The sequence below is a fragment of the Hippocampus comes genome, unplaced genomic scaffold, assembly GCF_001891065.2.
Source record: "Hippocampus comes isolate QL1 unplaced genomic scaffold, H_comes_QL1_v1.1 scaffold501, whole genome shotgun sequence".
NCBI lineage: Eukaryota > Metazoa > Chordata > Actinopteri > Syngnathiformes > Syngnathidae > Hippocampus > Hippocampus comes.
Genome location: NW_017805779.1, coordinates 35,472 through 61,015, shown reverse-complemented (window position 1 = coordinate 61,015; position 25,544 = coordinate 35,472). Strand labels below are relative to the sequence as shown.

At 45.3% G+C, this 25,544-nt stretch overlaps 1 protein-coding gene across 4 annotated transcripts in view; it reads left to right on the top strand.

The window, feature by feature from the left end:
• Positions 1-25,544, top strand: part of ralyl (RALY RNA binding protein like) — a 43,017-nt gene that overhangs the window by 16,246 nt on the left and 1,227 nt on the right. For 3 of the 4 annotated variants that reach the window (XM_019884788.1, XM_019884789.1, XM_019884790.1), the window contains 7 exons: positions 5,089-5,362; positions 19,427-19,502; positions 19,883-19,930; positions 21,082-21,266; positions 24,007-24,123; positions 24,310-24,491; positions 25,134-25,173. In XM_019884788.1, the coding sequence (XP_019740347.1) occupies positions 5,107-5,362; positions 19,427-19,502; positions 19,883-19,930; positions 21,082-21,266; positions 24,007-24,123; positions 24,310-24,491; positions 25,134-25,166 (897 nt within the window). In that variant the 5' untranslated portion in view covers positions 5,089-5,106 and the 3' untranslated portion in view covers positions 25,167-25,173. The remainder of the gene's footprint in view (positions 1-5,088; positions 5,363-19,426; positions 19,503-19,882; positions 19,931-21,081; positions 21,267-24,006; positions 24,124-24,309; positions 24,492-25,133; positions 25,174-25,544) is intronic. The other variant, XM_019884791.1, reaches the window with a different exon arrangement.

Below are 25,544 nucleotides of genomic sequence, written 5' to 3'. Positions count from 1 at the left end.
TGAAGAAGCGTCCTGTTTTGGCGACATGACATACGTTATATCCTTGCTGCCTCGGCATAATGACGCCGTGAAATAAAGCAGCGAGTCGCGCACTTAAATTCCCCGCCGAGCCGCTTTCCAGACTTTTGAAGCCACAAAAATTGCCTGTCATTGCCCGACAATGGAACGCGGCGCACGCATAAATAAAATAGGGGGGACGCGTCTGCGGCCTGTAAAACTGCTAATTGCGGCCGACTCGGAACGAGATGAATCGAAATGTCTCCTGACAAAACATTCTGGCGCTGCTGCGGAGCTTTGAGCGGATGCTAACTCGTGCTAATGTAGCCGAGCGTGGGCAAAAGAAAAAAACTCGAGTATTCCCTGATGTCACAGCATGTTTGGAAAATGGTTTCTTTTGATGTGGCATTTTTTTAATAGCATAACGCCTCCATTTGGATGCTAGCCAGTGTTGTAAATGGCCACCACATGATGGCTAGCATCCAAATACTAACAAACAAAAAAAACTGCATTCTACTCTCTCTCTCTTCTCTCCAGTTCAGTTCCATACATGAGCTTGATTTGGCAAAGCTAAAGTCCAAGCGCCTTTCAATTCAACAAAACATTGTGTAATTGTTAAAATTGTTAGTATACATTTCAGTAGATTTCACGTGGGGGACAAACATGATTAGTTAGCATTGCTGGTCAAAGGAAATGCTAACTTAGCACACTTTTCAGACCATCCTCATGCTTACGTCTTGTGTTGATGAAATAGAATTAAGTAGATTTGACAATGGAGCCGACATGCTTGATTTTGCCGCGTTAGCCTTAGCAAACGTTAGCTTCCTTCTGCTGAGTATTGACTTTGGGTCTCTATTGACGCCCTTGTTCCTTTTCCTGCTTATCACATTTCTTCTTACCACCTGCCGTTTTCGTTTCGATGCGCGGTTGACACTGTCAAGCGAAACAGATCCAGAAATATTGTCAGTCGTCGCAATAGTAACCGGTGTGCTCAGTATTCCCCACGAACCTCAAGTGTTTTTCATTTGGTGTTGCTTTGGGACGCAGGTGAAGCATGAGGCTCCGTGTTGATGTTATCCCCCAAAGATGATTGTTTTTTTCACTCCCAGATGAGTCACAAGTCGTCATTTGTCTGCGGACGACGGAATAAAAGCCGCAGTGTGTGCAGAAAGAGCTTTTTAAAGAGACCCGGTTCCACGGAGAGGATGCTTTCACAACAATCACGCAGAGTGGGTTGATGCCATAAAACACCTGGTGCTATCCTCGCCAATCAAATTGGATTAGGAGCCCAGAGGGATTGATCTATTTGGCGCTCAGGCGCGCTCCACTCTTTGACCAGATTAGTTCGGTCTTCTCCGTGCAGCTGCATGCGAGCGGCAGAGACATGATGAAATCCTGCCGACGCAGTTGAAGCGCGCCCCTGCACGGCAAAAAAAAGTGGCGCCATTCCTGGCGCAGAACTGCCCACCTAACCACCACGTTTGACTTCTTGACAATGGCTTACCTCATATTTTAGTTGATGGCACCTTTTAACCACATACAAGAATTTAGCCTTCAGCCCGCGTGCATTTGCTAATGCTAACACATGCCGTAATCGGATACTCATTTCTAACCCTTTGACGAAATGAAATTTGGACATTTCAATATAACAGCACTCGGTCATATATTCTTTATCTTCTGCAATAAAGTCAAGAAATGATACGCTTTTCAATATGAATTATCGTATATAGTGAGGGCACAAAATCGCACAACACATTCCAACAGCGCTACAAATCTCACCGTCGGGCGCACGGCAGTGGCCAGGGAGTGATTTCAAACACGGGACCGTCGGGAGAGGAGAAAAGCATCTGTGCCATCGCCATGGCAACCCCGGCGTGGCCTCCTTTGAGTGGTTCGGCGAGAATGATGGAGTGCTAATGCTACTTTGCACTTCACTTAAGCAAAGGTGTGTGCTCTGTTTGTGCTAACCCACTCGGGTGGATGCCTGTGGGCTTTATTCGACCGTGCAGTGGAGTAAGACTGAGGAGCGTAGTGGGCGGAATGTTTGGCACGTTCACTTTGCTTTCTTTACCTCTGTCCTTTTTGGAGTGTGAAAGTATGTCTAGTGTGGTCGCAGCGTCGAGCACAGTAATATTTGGAGTTTAGTGTTGCATTATATTCCCATCCCTGCTTGTTGCTCACTTTCTTTTTTTTTTTTTTTAAACAAGCTACACATGGAAGAAATGCGCCCTTCAATTATTCCTACAAAGCAGACGACAACGGTGAAGGCGCCCGCGGCTCTTTTGTTCCATCGAGCAGACCCATGTAGAAACGAGGCTGAGAGTGGTCGCAAATGACCCCCCAAAAAAATCATCCATAAAAAAAAAAAAAAATCAATCCAAGGCCCTTCCTGCGTAGTTGTAGAATGTCAAAGAATCAGACAGGTGGCTGCATGTGAGCAATGAGCTCTTAAGAGGCATTGCGAGAAAAAGTGCAGCTCACTAATGCGCCTCGTTCTTTTTCGTCTCCTTGACATCGTCGCATCCCTTTGTCCGCCATTTTGTCCCTTCCCGCGCATGACCTCGACCGCATCTCGTTATTGATGATAGAGGACCAGGATCTTTTTTGTTTGTTTGTTTTTTGTTTTTTTTGGTAACTTGAAAAACCCGTAAATTGGGGCCCTGGTAAGTTAAGGTACATAGCCAGAACATGTCAAAATATATATTCATAAAAATAGCAGCCTCTTAGCATCAGATTGCCATTCCCCGCCCCGATCCCCCCAAAAGCGGTTGGCATTCTGAAAAATAAGGCTATTTATTTATTTATTTGGGTCTCTAACAATGTGGCTTTTTTTTCGCAAATGAGACACTCGGGTGCTCGTCATTTGCCGGCGTTTTCCCAGCTCACTGGAGGCTGTAAATAAACGTCCAGACCAGGACGGAATAAATTAGACCAAAAGAAGAAAACAACACAACTGTGGGGACGGTGTGACCACACGCACGCGCGCACAATTTAATCCTTCACCTCTCATTCGTCACGTTGACGCTGTGAACATCAATGCCGAGTGCGGCTTTGCAATTAGCTTGAGTGTGTGTGTAATTGTCAGTGCTGCTGATAAATGTCAAGGCTACAGACACACACAGGCACACTCAGGGTGGATCTCATGGCTCTTAATTGCAACAACGCTCTCAGCTCCTCAATACTTTGACGGTGACCCGGGAGGGTTGTAACTCAAATCATCTTACCCCATTGGAATGAATGGAAATTTCGTTAATCTGTTCTAGATAAAACCCACTGCAAATGTTTGTCTAATCGGCATCACAATGTAGGAGAATGCCGTTTTCAAATTACAAAGGCTGCAATTTTGGGGAAAAAAATGCATCATTTTAGTCGGTAAATTAGCTTTTTTTTTTTTTTTTAATTCATGTATATTTTATTGACTTATAATTTTGAGTTAAATTTAGTGCAGAAAAAGTGATCATGTTGATTTGTTTGCGTTATTGTAATTTCATTTATGACTTATCGACTTACATTTTACGCCACGCTTGGTAGAATTTCCCAAAGTTCTTGTTTGTTTACCAATGAATGCGGAGAGGACCTTGAAAACAATCAGGACACATTAAGTTGCAATTTTCGAGGGAATTATTTTTCAAAAGCAGCCCGAGTAATAAATCTACACATGGCGAGTTGTGACATGTCACCTTTTGTTGACATCGCCACGAAATGACGACACGGAGGAGCGAAGGTCTTATCCGTCCAAACATTTACCGAGCACGTCAACATACGAGAATGATCCCCAGTCGACAGCACTTGTTGTTTTAAAATGTGCCAAAAATGCATTTGGTTTGGATTTAAGGTCTACAGGTAGCTTGCTTCCACTGTGCTTTTCATGTTCCCCCCGCCCCCACTCCACAACAAGTAGTTTTTGTGTGTGGTTCATGCAAATGTTCGTCGTACATGGGAGGGCGCCTGTGTGGCGTGCGAGGACTTAATAGCAGGGAAAAAGTCTGAATAAAAAGCGGCAAGCAAATGAGACGGGCCGGCGAGCCCGCGGGGGCCATTAGGCACGCGACAACGCGGCTAAGCGGGACGACAAAGTGCTCCCGCTGACAGTTAGCGTGGTCGCGAAGCGCGGGTAAAACTGTTGTGACACGCGCACCCCCCCAAAAAAAATCTCCCACTCGCCCGTCTGCTATTAGCATTTTAGCAGCCGTGTTGGAATGCTCCCAAGGTGAAGCCTGTAGCTGGAGCGCAAGCTTTTAAAAACAGAGTCTGCCGTGCTAAATTTAGTAAAGCCCCCCCCAAAAAATGGTTTCATTGCAAACTGTGCTGTAAAAACACACCACAAATGGACACTTCGGAGAGTCTGGATGGGACTAAATTCTATATGAAGTCTACATGGTGTGGTCGGTATAAAAAGTGAACGTACAGAAGTGATAAAATTGTCAACCCACTTTATTATAGTTCACAAAAAAATTCAAACTCGAATTGAAAAAAAAAACTTCATTTATGAAACAATAAAACCCGAAAAGAATTTTACAAAAAATGAAAACTGACTCATGTCGTATATTTCTAAAGCTAACTAAAATGAACTTTAATTATCGCGAAAATATCCTTCGTTTTCGTCACTGTCCATTAATATCCTAAATAAGCTATCGGAGTTCATTTTTTCAGTATTGCTGACGGTACCAGGCCAGAAAAGGAAGCTCCTTGAGAAGTGCAGTTGACTTCACTACCTTTCCAAGTCAAAACTAACTATTACGAAAAATCCATAACTATTATAATGAGTGATGGGGAAAATGAAGCTTCAAAATGCTTCATTAGCCAGGTGTTGTATTTTCCTTCGACTCCTGTAGATGGCACTGTTGATTTGAAGAAAGGGGTTTTAAAAAAAATGGCAAGTCGGTGTGCTTCAGCCCTATGTTGGACGGAAAGCACCATCGATAGGGCTTAATAAAAACAACATGAAGCATTTTTGAAGCTTCATTATCACATCACTTGTCATAACCCACTTGTGGACAGTCTAGAATGATACCTACAGTACATGGTTTACAAAATGATCGCCAAAGTATCGATGCGTGTTTTTCACGTGACTTTGTTGGTGTGTGACAGGAGTGCGCCTGGTGGAGGATGACTGGCAAAACCCAGACCAGCAACGTGACCAACAAGAATGACCCTCGCTCGCTCAACTCCCGCGTCTTCATCGGCAACCTCAACACGGCCATCGTCAAGAAGACCGACATCGAGGTGATCTTCGCCAAGTACGGCAAGATCGTGGGCTGCTCCGTGCACAAGGGCTACGCCTTCGTCCAGTACATCAACGAGCGCAACGCCCGGGCGGCCGTGGCGGGCGAGAACGCCCGGGTCATCGCCGGACAGCCTCTCGGTGAGTTTGCTGGGGTGTTTTCTGCGGTGGTGACTGGTGGAGTGTCACATTGAGTCTACTTTCGGGTGAAGGTGTCGGGACCCGTGGCTAATGTGCTAATCAGGAAAGTGTCAGCTTGAGCTCGCCCGGGGCCAGAGTCGGATTAATCGTCGATTAAGGATGCAAGCGTGAATACAACACATGACCACTTTCAACATTTCATTAAATCTTATGTCACTTCATAATCATATCAACTATGTCGACACGAGTCAATTTTCACATTTCGTACAAAATAACGAGACACGTCTTAGTTTCTGTTGTCTGAGCATTTCTTCCATCTTCTTGTCAGACGTTCCGCAGGATGTCGGCGCGTGCCTGTGGGAATGTTTGTCCCGCTGTGAGGTCGTAACCGACAAAAATGTCGGACATGTTTGACAACTCTGTGAGGTCGGAGGTGCCGTTGAAGTACACAAACTCAGTCGAAAATCTAGAAAGTTGCATGTTCGGCCTTCGCCCACGGTGCGAGTGGATCAATTATTGTAACTGAGTTCTGCGGAGATGTTGTGGTTCGGCGCCAGTGGTGTTTCGTGACCACCACCCACAAAAATGTCAGCGTGTATATTCAAGACAACGTACGGAAATAACGATGTCTCACTTTTGTCAAAAATTCATTGACTCAGTCCTTTTTAATCGATTACAACTTGTTGTGGGAACCAAGAGGTCACTGTACCGTTTTTGGCGCTGTCCGTGGTCCTGAAATCAGCACCAATTTCACTTCTCGTGTCCCGGGAATCCATGTGCATGGGGAGCAGCTGTCTCAGTCTCTGCCCCCATGACGTGCGCCCTTTGACCCCGCAGCCGGCCGCACGCCGGGCTCGAGATGTTGACGGTGACGCGGCGACATGATGATCGGTGGCGTCCGCGGAAGCTCCGACCAGTGTCTTGATGCAGTGGTTCCTTCAGATAAATAAACCATACGGAAAATGGCATGCTAACAGTTAGCAACGATCGTTGCAGTTCGACAATCTTCTAAGCGGCAGATATATCTGAAATATAAATGAAGCCAGAAAAAAATAAATACTCACAGGCATTTATATTTTTTACCCCTCTGAGAAAAATGACCACAAGTCGTGGTAGCAGAAGTCTGTTCTTCTTTATTTATGTCTGCTCGACTCTATTACACAGCGCTGCCCCCCGGTGGCTAAGGCGGGCACATCAGAAGGAGCAGCACAAAGAATTGTACTGCGGCATTGAATTATGATGCACACGTTTTCATTCTTTTCATTCTATTAAATTATATTATTCGTCGATGTAGTTTTTATAAAGTTGTATTACTGTATCGAGTGCTGTTTTCCTTTATAAATTTTTTTTTTTTTTGAAGGGAAGCTCAGTGCTACTTAAAGCATTTTTCATGGTTGATATTTGTTGCTACATGCCACCTGCTTTATGCCGAGTGCTTTTTGGTTCAAGCTTCATACATTGTGCTTTGTGCTACATGCTAAATGTTTCATAATCAGGCTACAAGCTGCATTTTTTATGCTTGTCAAGGCATTGTATGATCTTTTTTTTTTTTTTTTTGCTCCACGCTTCATTCTGCATAGCATACGCTCGGTGCGGCAGCTTTGGCAGTCGTGATTGACATTCTTGACTTCACATTTGCTGCGTACAAATTGCAGCCGTTTAAAATCCCAACCGCTCCACCCCATCCCCCCCTCATCCTTCCCTCTTTTATTTTCTTGTCTTTTTTTTTTTTTTGCCCCTCATCTCCAGTGAGAGAAAGCGGTTTGAGCGGCGTCCTAACGTGACACGGCAGCGCGAGCATGTTTTTGCCTCTGGAGGCAGCAGATGTGCGCCATTGGCAGCCGCAGTTGGGGAAGGACAGTCAAAGTTGGGCGGGGGGGAGAAGGTGGGGGGTGAACACACATCATGGCCATCCTGTATGTGTTGACCCCCCCCCCCCGGTTTGCATAGCTAGGACACGCCCCCTTGGGGCCTTGAGCTTTGGATTTTGAGCTAATTTGGTTACTTTTAACCACGGTTGGGTTAATTATTTTAGATTGATTGGATTCGTGCAGGCTGAAGCCGGTCGCCATTTTGGAGAATTTGGTTGTATTCAGAAGTTGAAGTCAATTTAATCTGGTTGATCAGTTTGCAGCATATTCCATTTTTTTTTAGTCAGCATAACAGCAAAATGCCGCTTCACCATGTTTGCTTCAACTCTGGGCTCACCCCTTGTTGGAATAAAATTTGTGCTCGGTCAAATCCTCATTGGCAATGGCATTGGCTCGCTCCCTTTAGCTATCAGATATTCTACTTGGAACAGTGTGCGGTTATTTTGATGTTTGCCTCAAACCCTTTCTTGTTGCGTTAGGATCTTTTTTCGCTTGGCGTTGAGAAATATATGATGAAAAAATGAAATATATTAAGAGCATATTTTTGGCACTCATCTGGTTTGGAAGTCCCTGGTCTTATGTGCCTCCCCCACTAGTTGCACAGATGAAAAATTGTGCCCCCCCCCCCCGCGCCCCTCCAGCAATTAAGTTGCCCATTTCCTAACTCAATATTACTCTGTTAATTATTCTCATGGGCCCCCGAGTGGGCGGAGACGCTAAGCAGGTGCTTATTTGGCTTTTGCCTTGCCGCTGCCTCTGCCAGGAGCTGAAGGTCCATCCCATTACAACATTAATGGGCCACACTGAAGGATAACGCTTGATGGATCACCAATCATCGCGCCTCCAAATGGCACCGGGCGAGAGCCGGGCCACATAAATAATAACCTGATTTAGATGCAAAATCCATCGTAAGCGGATTACAGAGGCAGCGGCGTCGCAATCAATCGTCATTGCGGGCCAACGCGATGCATAGTAAGCAGCTCGCACGCAGGACCGCGCCCGAGCGCGAACGGGGTATGAGGGAGGAAATGAAATGGTGCCCGGCTGATGACGAGGCACAGTGGCGTTGATGTGATGCCGTTCGACAATTCTTTTCATCGGAGTGGATGCCGAATATCTTTTTTGGGTATGTCTAGATCAGTGTTTCTTCAAATCTGATGTCATGGTGGTACACTAGTTCCCCCTAGTGGTACACAAGAGAATCACTGCCAGAGTCCAGTTCTGTTATATTTAACTTTAAATTTTAAGTACAGTAGTTTGCAAAAGCGAGTGCACCTGTCAATTTTTTTTATTCTATCTCCCCATTGAACAACTTTGAAGCCACTTTGCTACAATGTCAAAAAGTCGGTTTAAATGTTAACTCTGCTCAAAATAACTCGACACTCAGCCCGTTAATGTCCAAATTGCTGACAACACGAGTACATTTGGCCCAATGTCGATATTTTCTCTTCGGGGTGTGCTCACTTTTGTTGCCAGTCGTTTTGACAATGAATGCCGATGTTTTGTTATTTTGAGGAGGCAGTTAAATGTTCATTGTGATACTGATATTGTAGCCAAGGGTCATTAATTTTTTTTCACCGCTGTCCCATGAACGATCTAAGAAAATATTGACAACCATGTGAAATTTTTGGAGTTGGGCAAGAGTGGTGAGACTTCAAGAGGCGGCTTGAAACGGCCCCGACACCGCGCGCTCTCTCGGTCTTTGAAGGGTCATGGGGGAATTTTCAAACGGCGGAGGAATAAAACGGCATAAGAATGATCATACATACTAAGCACAAGGAACGGAAGGCACGCAGAGGTCAGATGGTGCCATTGCATTACTTGATCGTGGATGTTCTCTTAAAAAAAAACTAAAAAAAACGCATGGTGTAAAACATTAGCTCATTCCCCTTTCTCTGAATTATTGATCAAGTATTTGTCTATTCATTCATGTCAGACGAGCTTTTGAATACATTTGGAAAATATCTGGAGTCCCAAATTTGATATAAACAACAATGAGGAGGATATTCTTGGCCCACGTGCGCATGGAAAATGAACTTGATGCAAGCTACCCAGGACATCAGGGACCCCCCCCTAGACCCCCTTGATTCTGCCGCCGGTATCTCTTTCCGTCCCCTCGGCTTGGCCCTCCCCCTCCTTCCCCCCCCGCGAGTGCATTAGTAGGCCACGAGGCGCAATGTGGACAAAGTGAGATGGATGACAGTGTGCATGTTGGCAGCGTATAAGCGCAGCTAATTCTCTGATTAGAAAGCCGCACTTCCCGACGCCAGAGAAACGCTGAGCCGTGAATCAAGCCCGAGCGCCGAGCTCGGCGGGGGCCTCCGCCGAGCTCGCTGTATATGTGTGTGTGTGAGGATGCGTCAGTGCGTGCGCCGGCGTGTGTGTGTGTGTGTGTGTGTGTGTGTGTGTGTGTGTGTGTGTGGGCGTGTGCATATGCTCACGTCTGTCAGTGTGAGAAACAATTGCTTCAGTGTGTGGATTTCTTTCCGCGCTTGTATGACACACTTGCTCCAGCCAGCAATTTGTGCCACAGTCGAACCAGTATCATTCCACCTCACGGGGGGGTTGGGGAGGGATTGTAATAGACTATGCCGAGCGTGATTTTCTCATACGACGCCTCGGTCTAACATCCTCATTATTCTACATGACTACCTGATATTCCACTTCTTGCGTTTAACAGCCAGTCATTCTAAAAGCCTGCAAAGTCGGGCCCCCGACGATGATTTCGAGATTTGCTCGAATCAGATTCCGATAACCAGTTGAAGCAGTTGATGAGTTAAAAGAAAATATATCACAAATGAATAAAATAACTTTTTGCTCCCTTAACATGTGAGTGGTTTGCAATATGTTATCCTTTGGTACTTGTGTCGCTTAACAATGGAGAGAAGAATCGGCAAAAATCGGACGATTTGGGGCGAATCTTAAAATGGCATTGTTTGTCTTATGGTGTTAATGTGTTAAAAAAAAATCGTCCCCCAAATTTTTTGTGCAGAGCCAATAGCATCCAATTAAATCAGCTGGCCGGGCCCCATAATAGAATAATCTGATATTCCATGTAGCGCTTAAAAAAAAAAAAAAAAAAGACCTAATATTCCATGTAACACACCGGGCCATAATATAATCACGATTAACGATTGTGATACATTTCAGGTCGATCGCAGTGATCCGCTAGGGTCATTTTTACTCGATCGTCCACATGCCGCGGAAACGCAGGCAAATCCGAGTTTTCCGTTTGGTGCCGAAGGGATTTGTCTCAAACGCACATTCTCTCGTTCCATATCATATTCATCACTGACAGCTAATCAAAAGCATGTTCCTCTTATACTATCGACGGGCCGTCCTTGCGCTGACTCAGCACGCGGTCGATGGCAAAAACAACAGCACGAACGGCAGGTGTTCCGCCTGGCTGCGATGCGGGCACCGCGACCTTTTTTTTTCCATCGCGGAGCGTCACAACGAGGCCAACTCGGACCGTCCCCCCGGGGGGGACGGGAAAGGTGCCCTTTCACACTTGATCATAATTGATCCAGTCACGGCGGGAATGAAGACAGGAGACACGGCTGCTCCTCTTTCACCCTCCCTCCCCCCGAAGGCGCCATGACGGCAGGATAAATGCCGGCGTGACGGAATGCTTTCTGGCTGCTCTGACCAGAGGCGGCGAAAGCATTCACGCTCTGTAGTACAAATGCAGATACTTATGTATCGTATTTGTAATTGCTTAGTGCACTTAAGTAGAAGTATTTGTACTCCCCGTAGGGCTGAACATCGTCGTTAATTGCTGGTGGTTGTTAAAAAATAAATGGGGGGGCGTGGGGCCTTGAAAAAAAAATTGTTCATTAAATCGCAATCGTGATGCTGACGGGGCAGAGGAGGGGAATCGCAATTTATTTTTCGAAATCATTCACCCCGCCTTCCCACCGAGGCTGATTCCGCATGAGATGCTAAATACCCCCCCCCCCACTCCCCCCACCCTCTCGCCGAGTCTTTTCAGCGACCTCGCTGCCTCTCCTGCTTAGTGTGCAAATTCGGAATCAGTGTGACGCACCACTTGAGTGAAGATGAACAAAATAAATCGAAGAATATTTCCAAAGAGCCCCGCAAGCTTGCCCCGGGCCGCGCTATGCCCGCCGCCACTTCTTCGCTCGCCTCACACGCTCGTCGTGATCCTGCATGGCCAATTACGCCGCCTCGCTTCAGGCGGCTGAATCACCGCCTGTGCCAGGCGGGGGGAACTCGGCCCCCCGGACCTGGCTGTCCAGTAAAGGTCGGCGTCACGACACGTCGCGTCGCCTCAGGTGGCCTTTTTCCTGACGCCCGCTGGACGCAGCGGCCGGATACATCCCGCCCGTGCGTGCGGTCGCTCTAAATGTGACCGCCTTGCCCTGTGGGGGAGACCTTGCACTTGACCTAGTTTGTGGAGTGTTTTTCGCCATCGCATTGATTTGATTAGAACACCACATTGGCTGCTCGCTGAACCCCAGCAACCGGGAAATTAGTCATTTCAGGCCTCCAACGAAGAAAACAAAAGGAAGAACCTGCTCTTCATGCGCGCGTTTGTTATAAAGCGCTTGTGTCCGTCCAGCCTTCATTCGGACTGAAATGACGTCACAAGACGAGCTCACTCTCAGTTCTGTCTCGGCATCTCATCACCCGGCACATCATCGCGCAGACATATTTGGGTGGGTGGGAACGTGACGCGCCGGTTTTCCCCACTCTGTGATCATGGGGTGCCACCTAGTGGATGCCAGCTGTTAGTACAAGGCTGCGGACACTTCATTAGGTACACATCGAATGACAGTTCACTTGCGCGTCAAGTGTAACAATTAACGATTGGACGTCAGTATTCGGACATTTTAATGCCCAAAATAAAAGCGAGTCGACAGTCGGACCAAATTTGAGTTTTTTTTTTTTTTTTTTCATACAAGCGCCAGTTTCGCCACTCTGTGATCACAGGGTGCCACCTAGTGGATGCCGGCTGTTATTACAAGGCTGTGGACACTTCATTAGGTACACCAAATTTGAGTGTCTTTTTTTTTTTTTTTCATACAAGTCAGCAAAAGCCTGTTTTTTTTCAGGATGGAAAACTGTGAACTTTGATTGCGAGCCAGCAAGCAGCCATGCAAAGAAATGACGGCGTCACATATAACATAGCGGGGCGGCTGTGACAGTGACGAGGCGACCAGCAATTAAAGGAGCTGTTCGGGTGGCTGATGTTGGCTTGAGGGGAGGTTGTGTGCTTCCTTTTCAGTCCTGTGACAGCAGTTAATTTACGGACCTGTCACTCGCTCGCGGCTGCCATGCTCGTAATAATACAGTCAACACAGAATCCTTTGCAGTTCTGCCTTTGCATCCCCCTGCAAATTAATTACCAGCAAGGAAAAGTGACAACATTGTATGTAGAATTTAGCCTGCAGAATTGTGCTCATTTCCATTAGGCGTTGTACTGCATGTTAGCATTAAGCAAGTTAAGGTTCTTTGGACAATGATATGGATTGGTTGAATAATAGTGTTTTTAAATGTGCCATTTTCAATTCTATTTTATTTTGTGTGTCAGTTTTACAGTCTACTTTCACCTGTGAGTGACAAGTCAACAGCTCGAAGCAAGCACGCTGGGACTCTTATTTTGGAGAACAGGCAGTAATGAACACTTTGAACAATGATTTTGAAAAAGTAGATATGTTTTAATAAATTAAAATGTGTTTAGAGCAGATTTTCTTCACCTTTAGTGTGTGTTGGGGGTCTGGAGCATACCACCTCTTTGTACTTCCTTAATTCTCCATTTATGCAACCAGTAGTAGCAAGCTCCTATGAAACGGTTTCTAGTTTTCCTTTCGGATTACTCTGACATTAAAATACTGATATTAGGCCTATGTCACACAAAATGCATGTCCCCCCCCCCTTTTTTTTTTTTTTGCAATCATCCCGGCTGCCTCTGCTTAAATTCCACTTCTATGGGTCTGTGCCTTCATCATTTGTGGCTCCATTACATTGCACAGACATGATCATCGCTCTATTGGAATTTCTGTAGCCGCAGCTGCACGCGCACTTCTTTTCATTATGTCGAGAATAGGAATTCCTACAATGCTCCTCAAATGTCCTGATGCGATGCCGTGCACAGGGAAAGGAGCCTTTGGAGGGTACATTCAAGGCTAAACGAAGCTAACTAGCTCTGTATTGATTTACAGCGATTTATCTCTGCAAGCATTATATCAGGGTTCATTCTTAATTTCATGCATCTATTCTGTGCTGCCTTATTTGGTGCGCTAGAGGTCACAGTTTTTCAAATTTCCCATGTTTTTTCTTATTTAAATCGCCTTTTTTTTAATGATGGTCTTGCCCCCACTTTTTCTGTGTATTGTGTTACTCCATCATGGACAGCAGATGGCGCTGTTATACTTTCAACGCAGTCAACACACAAAATGAAGGCAATCAACGCAAAGGGTATGCATCGCAGCATTGGGATTCTTTTGTTCATAATTTGCAATGCATTCGGTATTTTATAATTTGCAATGCATTCTGGGAAGGAAGAGGGCAAAGTAATTGTCTGGGGAGAGAAAATGTGATCTTGTGTATTTTTTTTTAATAATTTGGCCAATTAATCGTTAGCCTGTACTTTTTGGCTGCCCCCCCCCCCCAAAAACGCAATTATTGGAATGCAACAAGGTGAATGTGTGATTTTTAAATGTCATGCCGAGCGTGTATGTTGCCCGCATGTTAGCATAATGCTCTCAGGCTCGATCATGTTCACCGAACATGAAATCCAATATGTTTGTAAATGAATCTATTTTGTATATATTTATAGTTTTCCTAATAAAACAGTGAAGTCAAAAAAAAACTCTGATTTGATTTAATTACTAACGCCAAATTTATTGTATTTATTTATATTCTTTTTTTTTCTAAACTACCAGTTGCCTCGCTGGTGGTACATTCCACTGTGCTTGAAATACGTCACGTGACTTGCTTAAACATCTTTTCGGTCATCAAACCAATTTATTGTTGATTGAAGAACCGTTCGGTTTCACTGCAAAGCCGCTATTTGCCCTCTAACTTAACTTGCACGCATCGAGACAAGGGCAGCCCCCACCCCTACCTTTCCCTCTCCCCGCTTGGTATGCTCCAAAAAGAAGCGGCTCCAGTTCTCTGTGTGGGAGCAGCCAAACAATTCGGTTCAATTTCTCTCCAGTCAGGAAATCTTTCTATCTTTTCTCACTCCGTCCGTCGAGACCAGCCGTCATTTTTGCTTTCCAATCGGAGCCGAGGAACGCTGGAGTGGTTCAAAATGACCATGTACAAGAGCAAGCGTCGCAACCATCGCTGTGAGTTTTCTTTCTTTTTTTTTTTTTAATGGCATTTTTGTGAGATAATGAGTGCGCGCCCGTGTTGAGCTGTCAATCACACGGGATGTGTGGTGACATAATTTTATATTGTGAAATAAATAACTATTATACATTTTAACGTAAGAATAAGTGAACCATTGTTCATGTAAAAATGTCAAATACATTTCACTTTTTAGTATTAGTCAACTACTGTACTGTTCAATATTAAGAGTAAACGTTTCAATGGATCTCATTTTTTAATATCATGCAAATATAAAATGCAAAATAAACACAAATTTCATCTTAAATAACTTGCATAACAACTGCAAATTTAAGTGAACAGTTTTTAATACTTTCATACAAGAGTAAGTTAACCACTGTCAATAAAATGTAAGGCGTCATTTTTTTAACAGTTGCTGTCATACAAGTGTAAAAATAAGCAAACCGTTGTTAATTTAAAAATGATAGTTTTGTCTTTGGTTTGTTTTTTTATTGGGGAAAATTAAATGACCCAAATTGGAATTCTCACTATGTTGTGTGTGTGTGCTCCCTCTAGTGGTACATACAATAATTTCTGCCAAAATACTGTTCGTTTTTGTTCAGTTTTTAAGTACCTGTATATGTTGCATTTAATCTTCCAGAAGTTTTTGTTTTTCAATGTTTACTTGGGACAAATTTTATTTTTTGTTCAATATGTGTACCCCTCCCACTACCCGAAGACAGCTGGGATAGGCTCCCTCATGCCCGCGACCCTCGCGTGGATAAGCGGCTCGGATAATGGATGGACGTTGTAATGAAATCATTTCATAGTGTGAGGGGTTTTTTTTTAATTATTATTATTTTTCTATTGTTTACGGTCTACTTGGTGTAAAAGGTTTGAGCACCACTGCTGTGAATACAAACAAAATATGGACAAAGTGAAGCGCTATGAGTACTTTCCGGATGCACCGTAGTCGTTGCTAGGTTACTGAAGTAAACAATCTGAATATTATTAGCATAAACAAACAAATATTTGTATCTCCAACGACTTGTTTTCCCTCCCCGCTCTGTCGATGTTTATCCCAACAGCCGAAAAATCGTTCTGCTTTTCACAGTTGATCCTCGCTGGATTTTTGCGGCTCACAAAAGCGGCCGCCGCGTCTTATCTGCGCTGAAGGGGCCGTGGATTATGAGCTGATCCCTCGGAGGATGCACACGGCGAGGGGGGGGGGGGGGGGGGGGGGGGGGGAGTTGGCCGACGTGCCGTTTGAGCTTGATAGGAAAATGAAGCAGCCATAAAGTCCTATCAGCTCAGTTCTAAATTTCCTCACAAATGCCACCAAGTCGAAGTTGACTCTGAAACCGACACGTAACGCACCCCAAAAAATAATCACCGTGCTGTCGAACCGTGCTTCGAATGAATAATCCATTTCAAACGACAACTAAACAAAGCAAATGTCACTCTGTTTTTGTTCAAACGTCAGCTTTCATGTCAGCTGCTGCCCGTTTAGGCAGCAAAGAAATCATTTGCCTTGCGCCTAATAGTGACAGCTTCAGACTCTCCATTGTAAGCTCTTTGAGTTATGGAACGTTGTGGAAATGTTTCACGGTGGTGATGACTTCTTTGTTGGTGCTTGGCACGGTGAAGAGGCTGGTGCCAACCCCGACTGCGTATCCAAACAAAATGTTGACAGCGGTAGCGTTTGATGTTTTTGCGCCTCGAACCGCTCCTTTGAAATGGAGATGCGGCCCCCCTACCCGACACCCCGACGGGAAGGTTGCCTCCTGTCACCTTGATATGCTCTCCCCGGCAGGGGGGCGGGGCCTTTTGCCTGCCGGAACTATCCTGTTGCTAGCGTCAGGTAAACAAAGCGATCTCGTTTTCTCGTCCTTCCAATCTTGGCAGTTTGTTGTTGCGGGTATCACAATCGTGAGGACAGATGCATTTTTTTGGGGGGGGGGGGGGGTTGATTGATTTATCATTAACCCTTTCAGGCACAGCGGTTACCACAGTGGACATCTTATCAGGTTACAGGGTGCATGAAAATGAAAATTCTGTTTTGCATCAGAGTTCACTCTACAGCGGTTTACAGTCTTGCCATGGAAACGTCTCAAAACCGCCCCCCCCCCCAATTTTTTTTTTTTAAAGGCCATCGTCGTCATTTCTCCTCAACACGAGTGCCCGCAACAGAAGGTGGAGACGACATTCTCCCAATCCGACACGCAGCGAGCGGAATCATCGCGGCGGAAACGAGCTTCCGGCGACCTCTCCCAGCGGCGTCTCTCCAGAGAGAGACGGGATTAAAACTCAAGCTGCGTGTCCTCTCCCTGCGCTAATTTCATGCACGACCAAAATTGATAGTAGTCGTCACCGTTCAAGTCCAGGGAAAAGCCAAAAAAAAGATTTAAAATTTCGATGTAAAGTAAGTAAAATGCTTAGTTTTGAATTCGCCTTATTGCAATGTCTCCTACTCTCTTGAATGCTGCCGATACCAACAACCGATACCGATAAGGCAAAAAATAAAATAAAATAAATAATCCAGCACTCCTTGCAAGTATTTGGCAATAAACTGCAGCGCGGACGCAAATTGTCATGTCGGTCAGAAAGAAAGGAAAGTATTTGTTCACAATTATTCGTCATTGTGTTCATTGAAATGTTCTCGAAAGGTATCGGAAGTATTGATACTCTAAGTGAATAACGGTGATCTGGAGAAAAAGGTGATATCCAATCGCCGCATTTTGATATACATCGAGCATTACAGGTTTCTTGATGTCGGTAATGTCATTGGGCCGTATGTGACGTACACACCCATACTTTTCCCACCCCTTCCTTAATGTCTGCCACGGACGTTCGCATGACGAATTCATTTCAGCCACCATCCAACTCGCATCTCACGCCAGCAGAACTCGACGTGCGAGGCGGGTTTTAAACGAATTCAGCTTGGAAGCTGTGACATATGGCGACATATTGCGACATAACGCGCGGGGAATCTGGCGGGTTGGCAGAGCACTCAAGTTAAAGCGCAAAGGGGACGGGTGATGGAGGGGCGGGGGTGTAATCTTGTGAGATGGATTCCAAACACTCCGCATCGTGCACCGCAATCTCGTCGACTGTCTTCCCACGGGAAGGCGGGTCGGCTGCGGGGTGGCGGCGATGGATGGTCTTAACAGCCTGCGGCGTAACAGCAGAGCGCTCTCGGGTCAGTCCAAGGTCGGAGAGGGAGAGACAGGACCACTCCGCCTGGCGCAGCGAAATAACTTGTTTGTATTCGCCGAACGTTGCAAGGCGATCGATGGCGCGCCCCTTTGCGAGATGACTCGTTCATCAGCAGCCCAAAATCGTTATGACTTATTCATGGGGAGTTTTCGCCGTGACAACTGGCGTCCCCGAATGTTTCTCCTCCCCGTTGTGAGTCGACGTCAGGTAGAAACACTGAACCCCACGATATTGCGCTTTTTCCACGCTGTTCACGCATGTCAGTCGGTAGCATTTCACATGACAATTCAGCATTCACCCTTTCATGCAGTCCATAACCTGATAGCATGAAAGGGTTACGCTAAGCTAAGCTAACGGTTTGGTTCGCGTTTACCCGTCAATTGCATTCTTTCAATCGGGATAGGTGTGTGGAGAGTCTGGTACTGCCCGCTCTGTGAATTTCCAGCTTGGACCCAATCTAAATGATGCACACCCACCAGTAGATGGCAGCGATTGCACGTTTTTTTTTTTGGAAGGACAGCGGTTAGCCACGTCGGCGCAGTGTGGCAAAGGATAGCTTAGCATTTAGCTTCTCCCGGTAGTTCCCGAGAGGATGGGCAACTGTTTCGCCGTAGATGGCAGGCAGCTTTTGCAGCTCTTTGGTCTGACGAGTGCCGATGATGCCATCAAGTTCAAGGTCATCGTCATTGTCGAATATCATCAGCAAGTATTATCGCAATTTGACGTGAAAATCCACGTGATGATTTTTGATGTTTCGATAGTGATCTCATTTCAGGATTAAAGCCTCCCTCTCATTTTTGCCGACCACTTGCGACATGATTTTGATGTTGGTGGAACTTGGAAGGATACGTATTTTGAGTGTCACAGCCCTATTCCAAGCATTTTATTTTATTTATTTTTTTGCCTTCGCTGTGTAATGCGGGCATCCAAGTTTGATCATCGGCTCGGAGTTTTAGTTAGTTTTCCTTCCAAGTGCCGGCGCTCTCTGACTCGGCATCCGCCGCTTTCATTTCCCGTTGATTTGGCCGCGACTGGCTGCCTCCCAGGAGCCGCAAAGTAAACGGACCTCTCGACGACCTTTGCCCGACGCGGCGAGAAACAATTCCGCGTCAGTCAAGCCGTGTGGTCGCGCAACTTTTCCCTCAAGTAGTCCCCCCCCCCACCCCCCCAATGCTTGCGAGGGCGTCAGATGTTTTCTCTTTTAACGCCGGCTGCTTTGAGCCCCGACGGCGTCCCATCGCCGTATCATGAAGCGACGCGCCGTCGGAACGTCATTAGCATTGTTTTTGGTGACAAAGTCACTTTCTTGTTGCACTTCAGTGTCAGGAATATTTGTTTTTTTTTCACCATTGAATTATTCATACGGCTTATTGCATCGGAAGACTTTTTGGAGTGCAGATTGGATTCATCAAGTCCTGAAGACGTCATGACTTGATGAATCCAATCTGCTCAAATGGATTACTAAGTAGTCGAAGAGTCACAGCTTGGTACACGATCGCGATTTGGTTCACATTGGCTACGTGAAGAGAACAAAACTCAACGATGAGAAGGCGCTGACGCTCACTGAAGTCAAGACGTTAACGGAAATGATGAAGGGATTGCACAATGAATACAGTTGGAAAGTGATCAATGATCTGATTTATTCTTGTGCGTCTATATATGTGTGTGTGTGCGTTTTCAGACATCAACATGGCCGGCGAGCCGAAGCCTTACCGACCCAAAGGCGTCTCCAAGAGGCCCCTCTCGGCAGTCTACAGGTATGATCACCGTTAATGCACGCCATTTCCTTGTCGTCGTCTGATTATGTCGATCGGCTGGCGGGCAACGAGCGGCCCGTTGCGGAATTATCATGACATTCGTTATTAATCGTGAAATGAATCATTCAAAAGATTTTTTTTTTTAGCATTCAAATTTTTATTTTATTTTTTTTTACTGATTCGTATTATCTTTATATTTGGTTGTCATATTTAAATAAATAAACTTTTTTTTTTTTAATTTTTTTTTTTAAGGTCCTCTCTAAAATGATGTGTATGAAGACTCACTTTGTGCATGAAAGGAAAGCGCTAATGCATGGCAAAGCTGTTATTGGACCTTGGGAAAAGTAGCCATCTTTTTTCTCTCTCTCTCTCTTTCGCAGTGGTTACGAGTTTGACTATGAGTACTACAGAGATGACTTCTACGCCAGGTACGTTTCACCATGTCGCTAACTTTGCTACTAACCCAGCTCAATATCGCCGATATTCAGTGACCGACCTGCCGTCGATGTAAAATCCATCGAAACAACTGTTTTAGAGCCTCTGAGACCGTTCTCACTCCCATCGCTGCAACAATTTATAAAGTGCAGTATTATAGATCGCCATTTTCATTGATTAAAAAAAAAAAGGAAGAAAAAAAACACTCAGGAAAAAGTGTGTGTTGTTTTTTTGGGGATAGTTTGGAACGGATTAACCGCATTCCCATCCAGTTCACTGGTGCAAGATGATTTGCAATGAATTTGGACTTTCCTGTATACTTTAAAAGCCCATTAAAAAAAAGATGTGTTTCAAAATGGGCCGCGGTGTAACAGGGACACTTTATTTGAAAGTAAACGGGTCTGATTGGGAAAACATTGGCTTGAATGCAAATCTGCACTGTTGCTAAGCGACTGTTGGAAAGCTGCCCCTAAGGCGGCTGAAAGGAGAAATAATACACCCCCCCCCCCCACACACACACACACACAAACACACACTCACACAATTTAAAACAGATCCCATGTGTCTTAATCAACTCCTTATCACTTTCTGCGGTGAAAATACACAAAGGAGAACGAGTAGCCACTTAAACTCTGTTTAGGAGCCATTGCTCAGCTCGCCACCTTCTCCCGCTCGGTTATTTCATTTGAACCCTTTCATTCGCCCCGGAACCTGATAACATGATAAGCCGTCCACTGTAGCTGTCCCTCAAAGGGGTTCAACTTGACGGGTGGACAGGCACTCCCGAGACAGTACGATGTCATTTTCCAGAAGGTGCCCCTTTTCAGATTGACAACGAACGCAACGATCCTTTTCTTTCCGTTTTGCTGAAGCGAGACAGAGAGAGGGAGCATTCGGGCCCCTCTCGTTGCCGTGGTTGTTTTCCCCCTCGGAAATGTCAAACTTGTCGTGAGCGTCATTCCAAGCGGAAGACGACACCTCCGTTTGACATTGACTTTCCTCTTATCGGCCTCCTCGCTGTTAACCCGAGCGTGAGCACACTTTTTTTTTTTTCCCAGGCACATGATGCTTCACCACATTTAAAAAAAAGGACTCTGCATCTGTCGCTCTGCACGACTAAAATGTAATTTTCTTTTCTTTTTAGGCTTTTCGATTACCACGGCCGAGTGGCGCCACCCCCGCGGGCCGTGATCCCCCTGAAACGCTCCCGGGTTCTGGCCGCCTCCTCCCGCCGCATCAAGACCTCCTTCCCCGCCAAGACGTCGTCGTCCTCCTCGTCCTCGTCCTCCAGACCGCCCACGTCCTCCTCATCCTCTGCTGGCGTCAAACGTACGTACGATGCGACGCTTTCTTGCTTTCTTTGTGCAGCCGCGCCGCGGCTTTAATCGCGCTAATGGAATTTTGGTCCTTTTGAAAAGCTGAAGGCTGAATGCAAATCTTCAAAAGCCTACCTTGTCAGAGAGAAAGAGTTGGGGGGGGGGCATTTTTGAGCCTTACATATTGCTTCACCAATGATTCAGAAAGAAGGAAAAGTGTATTCTTTTTGTTTGACACGACTGTAATCGTGTGCCGCCTCTGGATGCTTTTGACAAATTACTTTGACCCCCAAATGGAAAAGCTAATCCAGTGAGTGGGAAGCGAGGCAGCTAAAAGAGCAATAAATCATATTGCCTGACATCAATCTTTGTGACAGCAGTCTCCTGTATCTGATCTGAATCCAAATATACTCTCGGTCTTCGGTCTAGAAAGTGGACTTACGGCGGCTATGTAAAACCGGGTCATAACACGCCATAGTCTGTGCGCACGAGTGATGTCATAATTACTGCAGAATCGACAGCACACTTTTTCTCTCTGGTGGGTTGTTCTTCCTCGGACATGGTGGTGGTTGCTTAAAGGGGAAGTCAAGTCAAAAATGATCTATGTTCTATGCGGCCCCCGCTAATCTAAGCATGACATTCTGCTGAGTGGGGCCACATAGAACATATGAGTCTGAAGACATTTTCTGACTTGACCTTCCATTTATAAATTAAATACAACTGTAGTGTACTTAGCAAGTGGTTGTTTCGTGTACAGTGGTACCTCTACTTCCGAAATTAATTGGTTCTGGAAGAAATTTCTTAACTGGAAAACTAATGTAAGGAGAGACGCGTTTTCCATGTAAATACCCTAATCCGTTCCAAGCCCCCCCAAATTCAGACATAAATGTTTCTAAAGCATAAAAATGCATCAAAATATGGAACAAATACATGTTACAATTAAATTATTGCACAATAAATGAGAGGATAGAATAAAAATGATGGTCATTTAACTTTTAACTGCGTCCTCATCGTTTTTTTGCCATCTTCAGTCCATGTTCTCTCTCACAAGTGGTTTTTGCCTGGCGTTTTGTAAAGAACTGATCCAAGGACGTCCTTCGAAAATGTCCAAGGCAAACATCAGCATAGTGAGCGATCGCCCGACTGGTGAACACTTTTTTGGGTGATTCACATTTGCGTAAAACTACCGGCCCATACTGTAATTTTACCTTTCGTATCTTGAAATTTATTTCGTAACAACAGGCAATATTTTCCTGTTGAGACGTTTTCTACTTTTCACCACTGGTCAAGTCGTAAGAGGCCCTCGGACAACGTAATAACGTGGAAACAAGAAAGTGTAAATTGGTCATTTTCCGTACCGAGCATCATATAAATCATCCTGCTGCATTTTAACAAGTTGCTTTCCCATTATTCACCGCTTGCTACCTGTGCGGCCAAGGTTGTTCTTTTTCCGCAATAAGCCCTGGTGAGGGATTAAAAAGTCCTCGCCGGAGAGCGTGTGGATATGTTTTATTCATGGCGCACACGTTGGCGATGCGTGAATAACGGCATAAAAAGGAAGTTTGGATTCCGAGCGCATCTCCTCCGCTCAGGAAAACTCTTTTGGGTTTGTTTACCGAGCGCTCGGGCATCTTCTCCGCAGCGCTGACACAATCTGATGGATGTCAAAGACCATTACGGCTTCTTTTTTTTTCGGCTCAGCTGCTCATCTGCGAGAGGCCGCCGTGTCGGCGGCTCTCGCAGGGCGGCAGAAGCAAAAAGGGGGAAAAAAACACACACCGCTCATTAATTTATAGTCCTTAAGCGTGCGATCTGCTGATGGGCTCCGCAATTAAAACGTCTCTCTTCTCCTCGCCAAAGAAAAAAAAAATGACTTGAGTTAGGTGTCGTGAAAAAGAAGAGCGGGATTCAGTAAACAGACGCAGCGGGGAGGCCCAAATTTCTCCTCGTTTGTCACGCAGGAAGTGAACAGGAGAAAATGTGGCATCAAAATCTGCATTCTAAAGAGACTGTACAGAGAAAAAGATTTTTTAATCATCCTACATAGTTAATTTTATTGACACACACTTAAATTTATTAAAACACTCTTTTTAAAGTGTCCCTCGAGACATCCATTTGAAATTTGAAACCACACTTGACAAATGAACAAACAATACAGATGAATAAAGTGTATCAATTAAGTATTTGCGAGGGGGGAATATTTGCACTTTATTTTTTTTTCAAGAATCATCAGGTAAAAGTGCTTCTTAAGTGTCCAATCTCATTGTTCTGACACTTTATACACTTCATTTTGTCATTTGGGTTTGCTTATCCACCACGGCACGTGTTAGCAATAGCCTGCTAGCCGCCATTTGAAAACAGAGCGGCCTAGCTTGTACTGCTTTTTTTTTTTTTTTATGGCTTCTCCATAACTTAGTAAATGATAACCACCAATAAATAAATAAATAAATTATTGAAGAAATTTAGTCAAATGCACAGCCGTCGCACAAACATTAGCCACCCTAGCGTAAACACAAGCTACATGATTGGCATGCTGTCGATATAAAAGTGCAAAGTTGTAAATATTTTACTCCCCGAGCAAGCGCAACCAAAAATGAACACTTTGCTCTAATTAATCTATTTCTGGCGGGGAGGGGGCAGCAAGTTATTTAGGCTTTAGTGATGTTAGCATCTAAGCTAGCTATGGCAGCGTTTTGTTTGTGCCACTACATGTACGTTGTGCGTGAGGCCTTGTCCCTCGTTGCGGTCTTCAGCAGTGAAGACGGAGCAGCTGCAGACCATCAAGAGGGAGCTGACGCAGATCAAGACCAAAATTGACTCCTTGCTCGGACGCCTGGACAAGATTGAGATGCAGCAGCGAGGCGAGTTCGGTGAGAGAACGCCGTCCGCACGGGGGCACGGCCACACACTCCTGCCGGGGATGAAAATCTGCAATATAAGAGAAACCAAACCAAAACATTCTATTGTTTTCTATTTTCCTTTGCAATGTCTTAGCATTAGCAACTAGAATTATTTATTTATTAGAAAGAAAATTGGGGGGTGATTTCTACTCCCAGAGTCTCAGAGGAAGTACGAGGACAACTGCGACTCGCTGCACGACGAGTCGGCATCAGAGGCGGCGGATAACTCCGGCGAGGAGGGCGGCGACGACGCACTGATGGACGCCGAGGCCGGAGAGATGAGCGATGGCGGCGAGGGCGACTACGACGAGGAGGAGCAGGAGGGCGCCCATCATCTGGTATTTTCCCCCACAAAAAAAAACAAAAAAAATGAGGAAGTCTTTGTCTCCTCCTCAAGTAAAAAGGCAGCGAAATTATTCATGGCCCGACATCCGAGAGCGAGGGCGCCCGGACTTGACACATCCTCCCTGACGACCTCGTATCAAACGCACCCACGCAGTTGGCGGCGGCGCGCACACACGCACTTATGCACATGCACTCACTCACAATTGGGGGCAGTGATTGAAGCGCAGGGTCAGAGAACCCAGCGGAGGGTTGGGGTTGCATAAGAGGTTGATTGCAATAGAAGTCAAAGGATCCACAAGAGGCTCAAGTTTCGGCTTCTGACAAACTTCAGTCAATCCTGCCAACTTTGAATGATTAAAAAGAACAAAAATCGGCAAGTGTCTACGTGCTGGCTTTCAAGTCAGCAATGATAGAAATCGGTTTAGGCTCGTTATTCCAAAGCAGAAATCACAGGTTGAGCCGTGCCAGCCTGCCGTCATGCAACATTTATTAGCCATTTAAGCGCACGGCAACGCTAATGAGGGACGTTCTTTACGCACGCTTATTTCTTTATTTTTTGGTACGCTCATGTGAATGGATTGTTTCCGTGTGAAACGGTGGGCTGCTTTTAAACCGGTCTGCTTCTCTTTTTGCAGATAGAAAACCACGTATCCGACATCGACAACTGAGAACGAGGTAAGCGCATTTCTTTGCACTTTCTCAGTTTTGGCAGCTTTTCCAGCTCAGTCCTGCCTGGCATGTTGTGGGGCAATGTGGGACTACAAAAAAAAATTAAAAGTAGAACTCTTCTAATAACGTGCTTGAACAGAATATAAATAATTCAACAGTGTGTGCAACTTGGCCACTGGGGGGCAGTATAACACATTCACGAAGATACAAATGAAGAAGACTTTCACAATAATGAAGTTACTCAGGAAACGACATTAGTCGCTTTTGACAGAGGATAAAGAATATGTGCCCATGAGTATTGTTATATTTTCTGTCTACATGTGTTGCTGAACTGTTTGTGTTCAAAGATATATATATATATATATATATATATATAT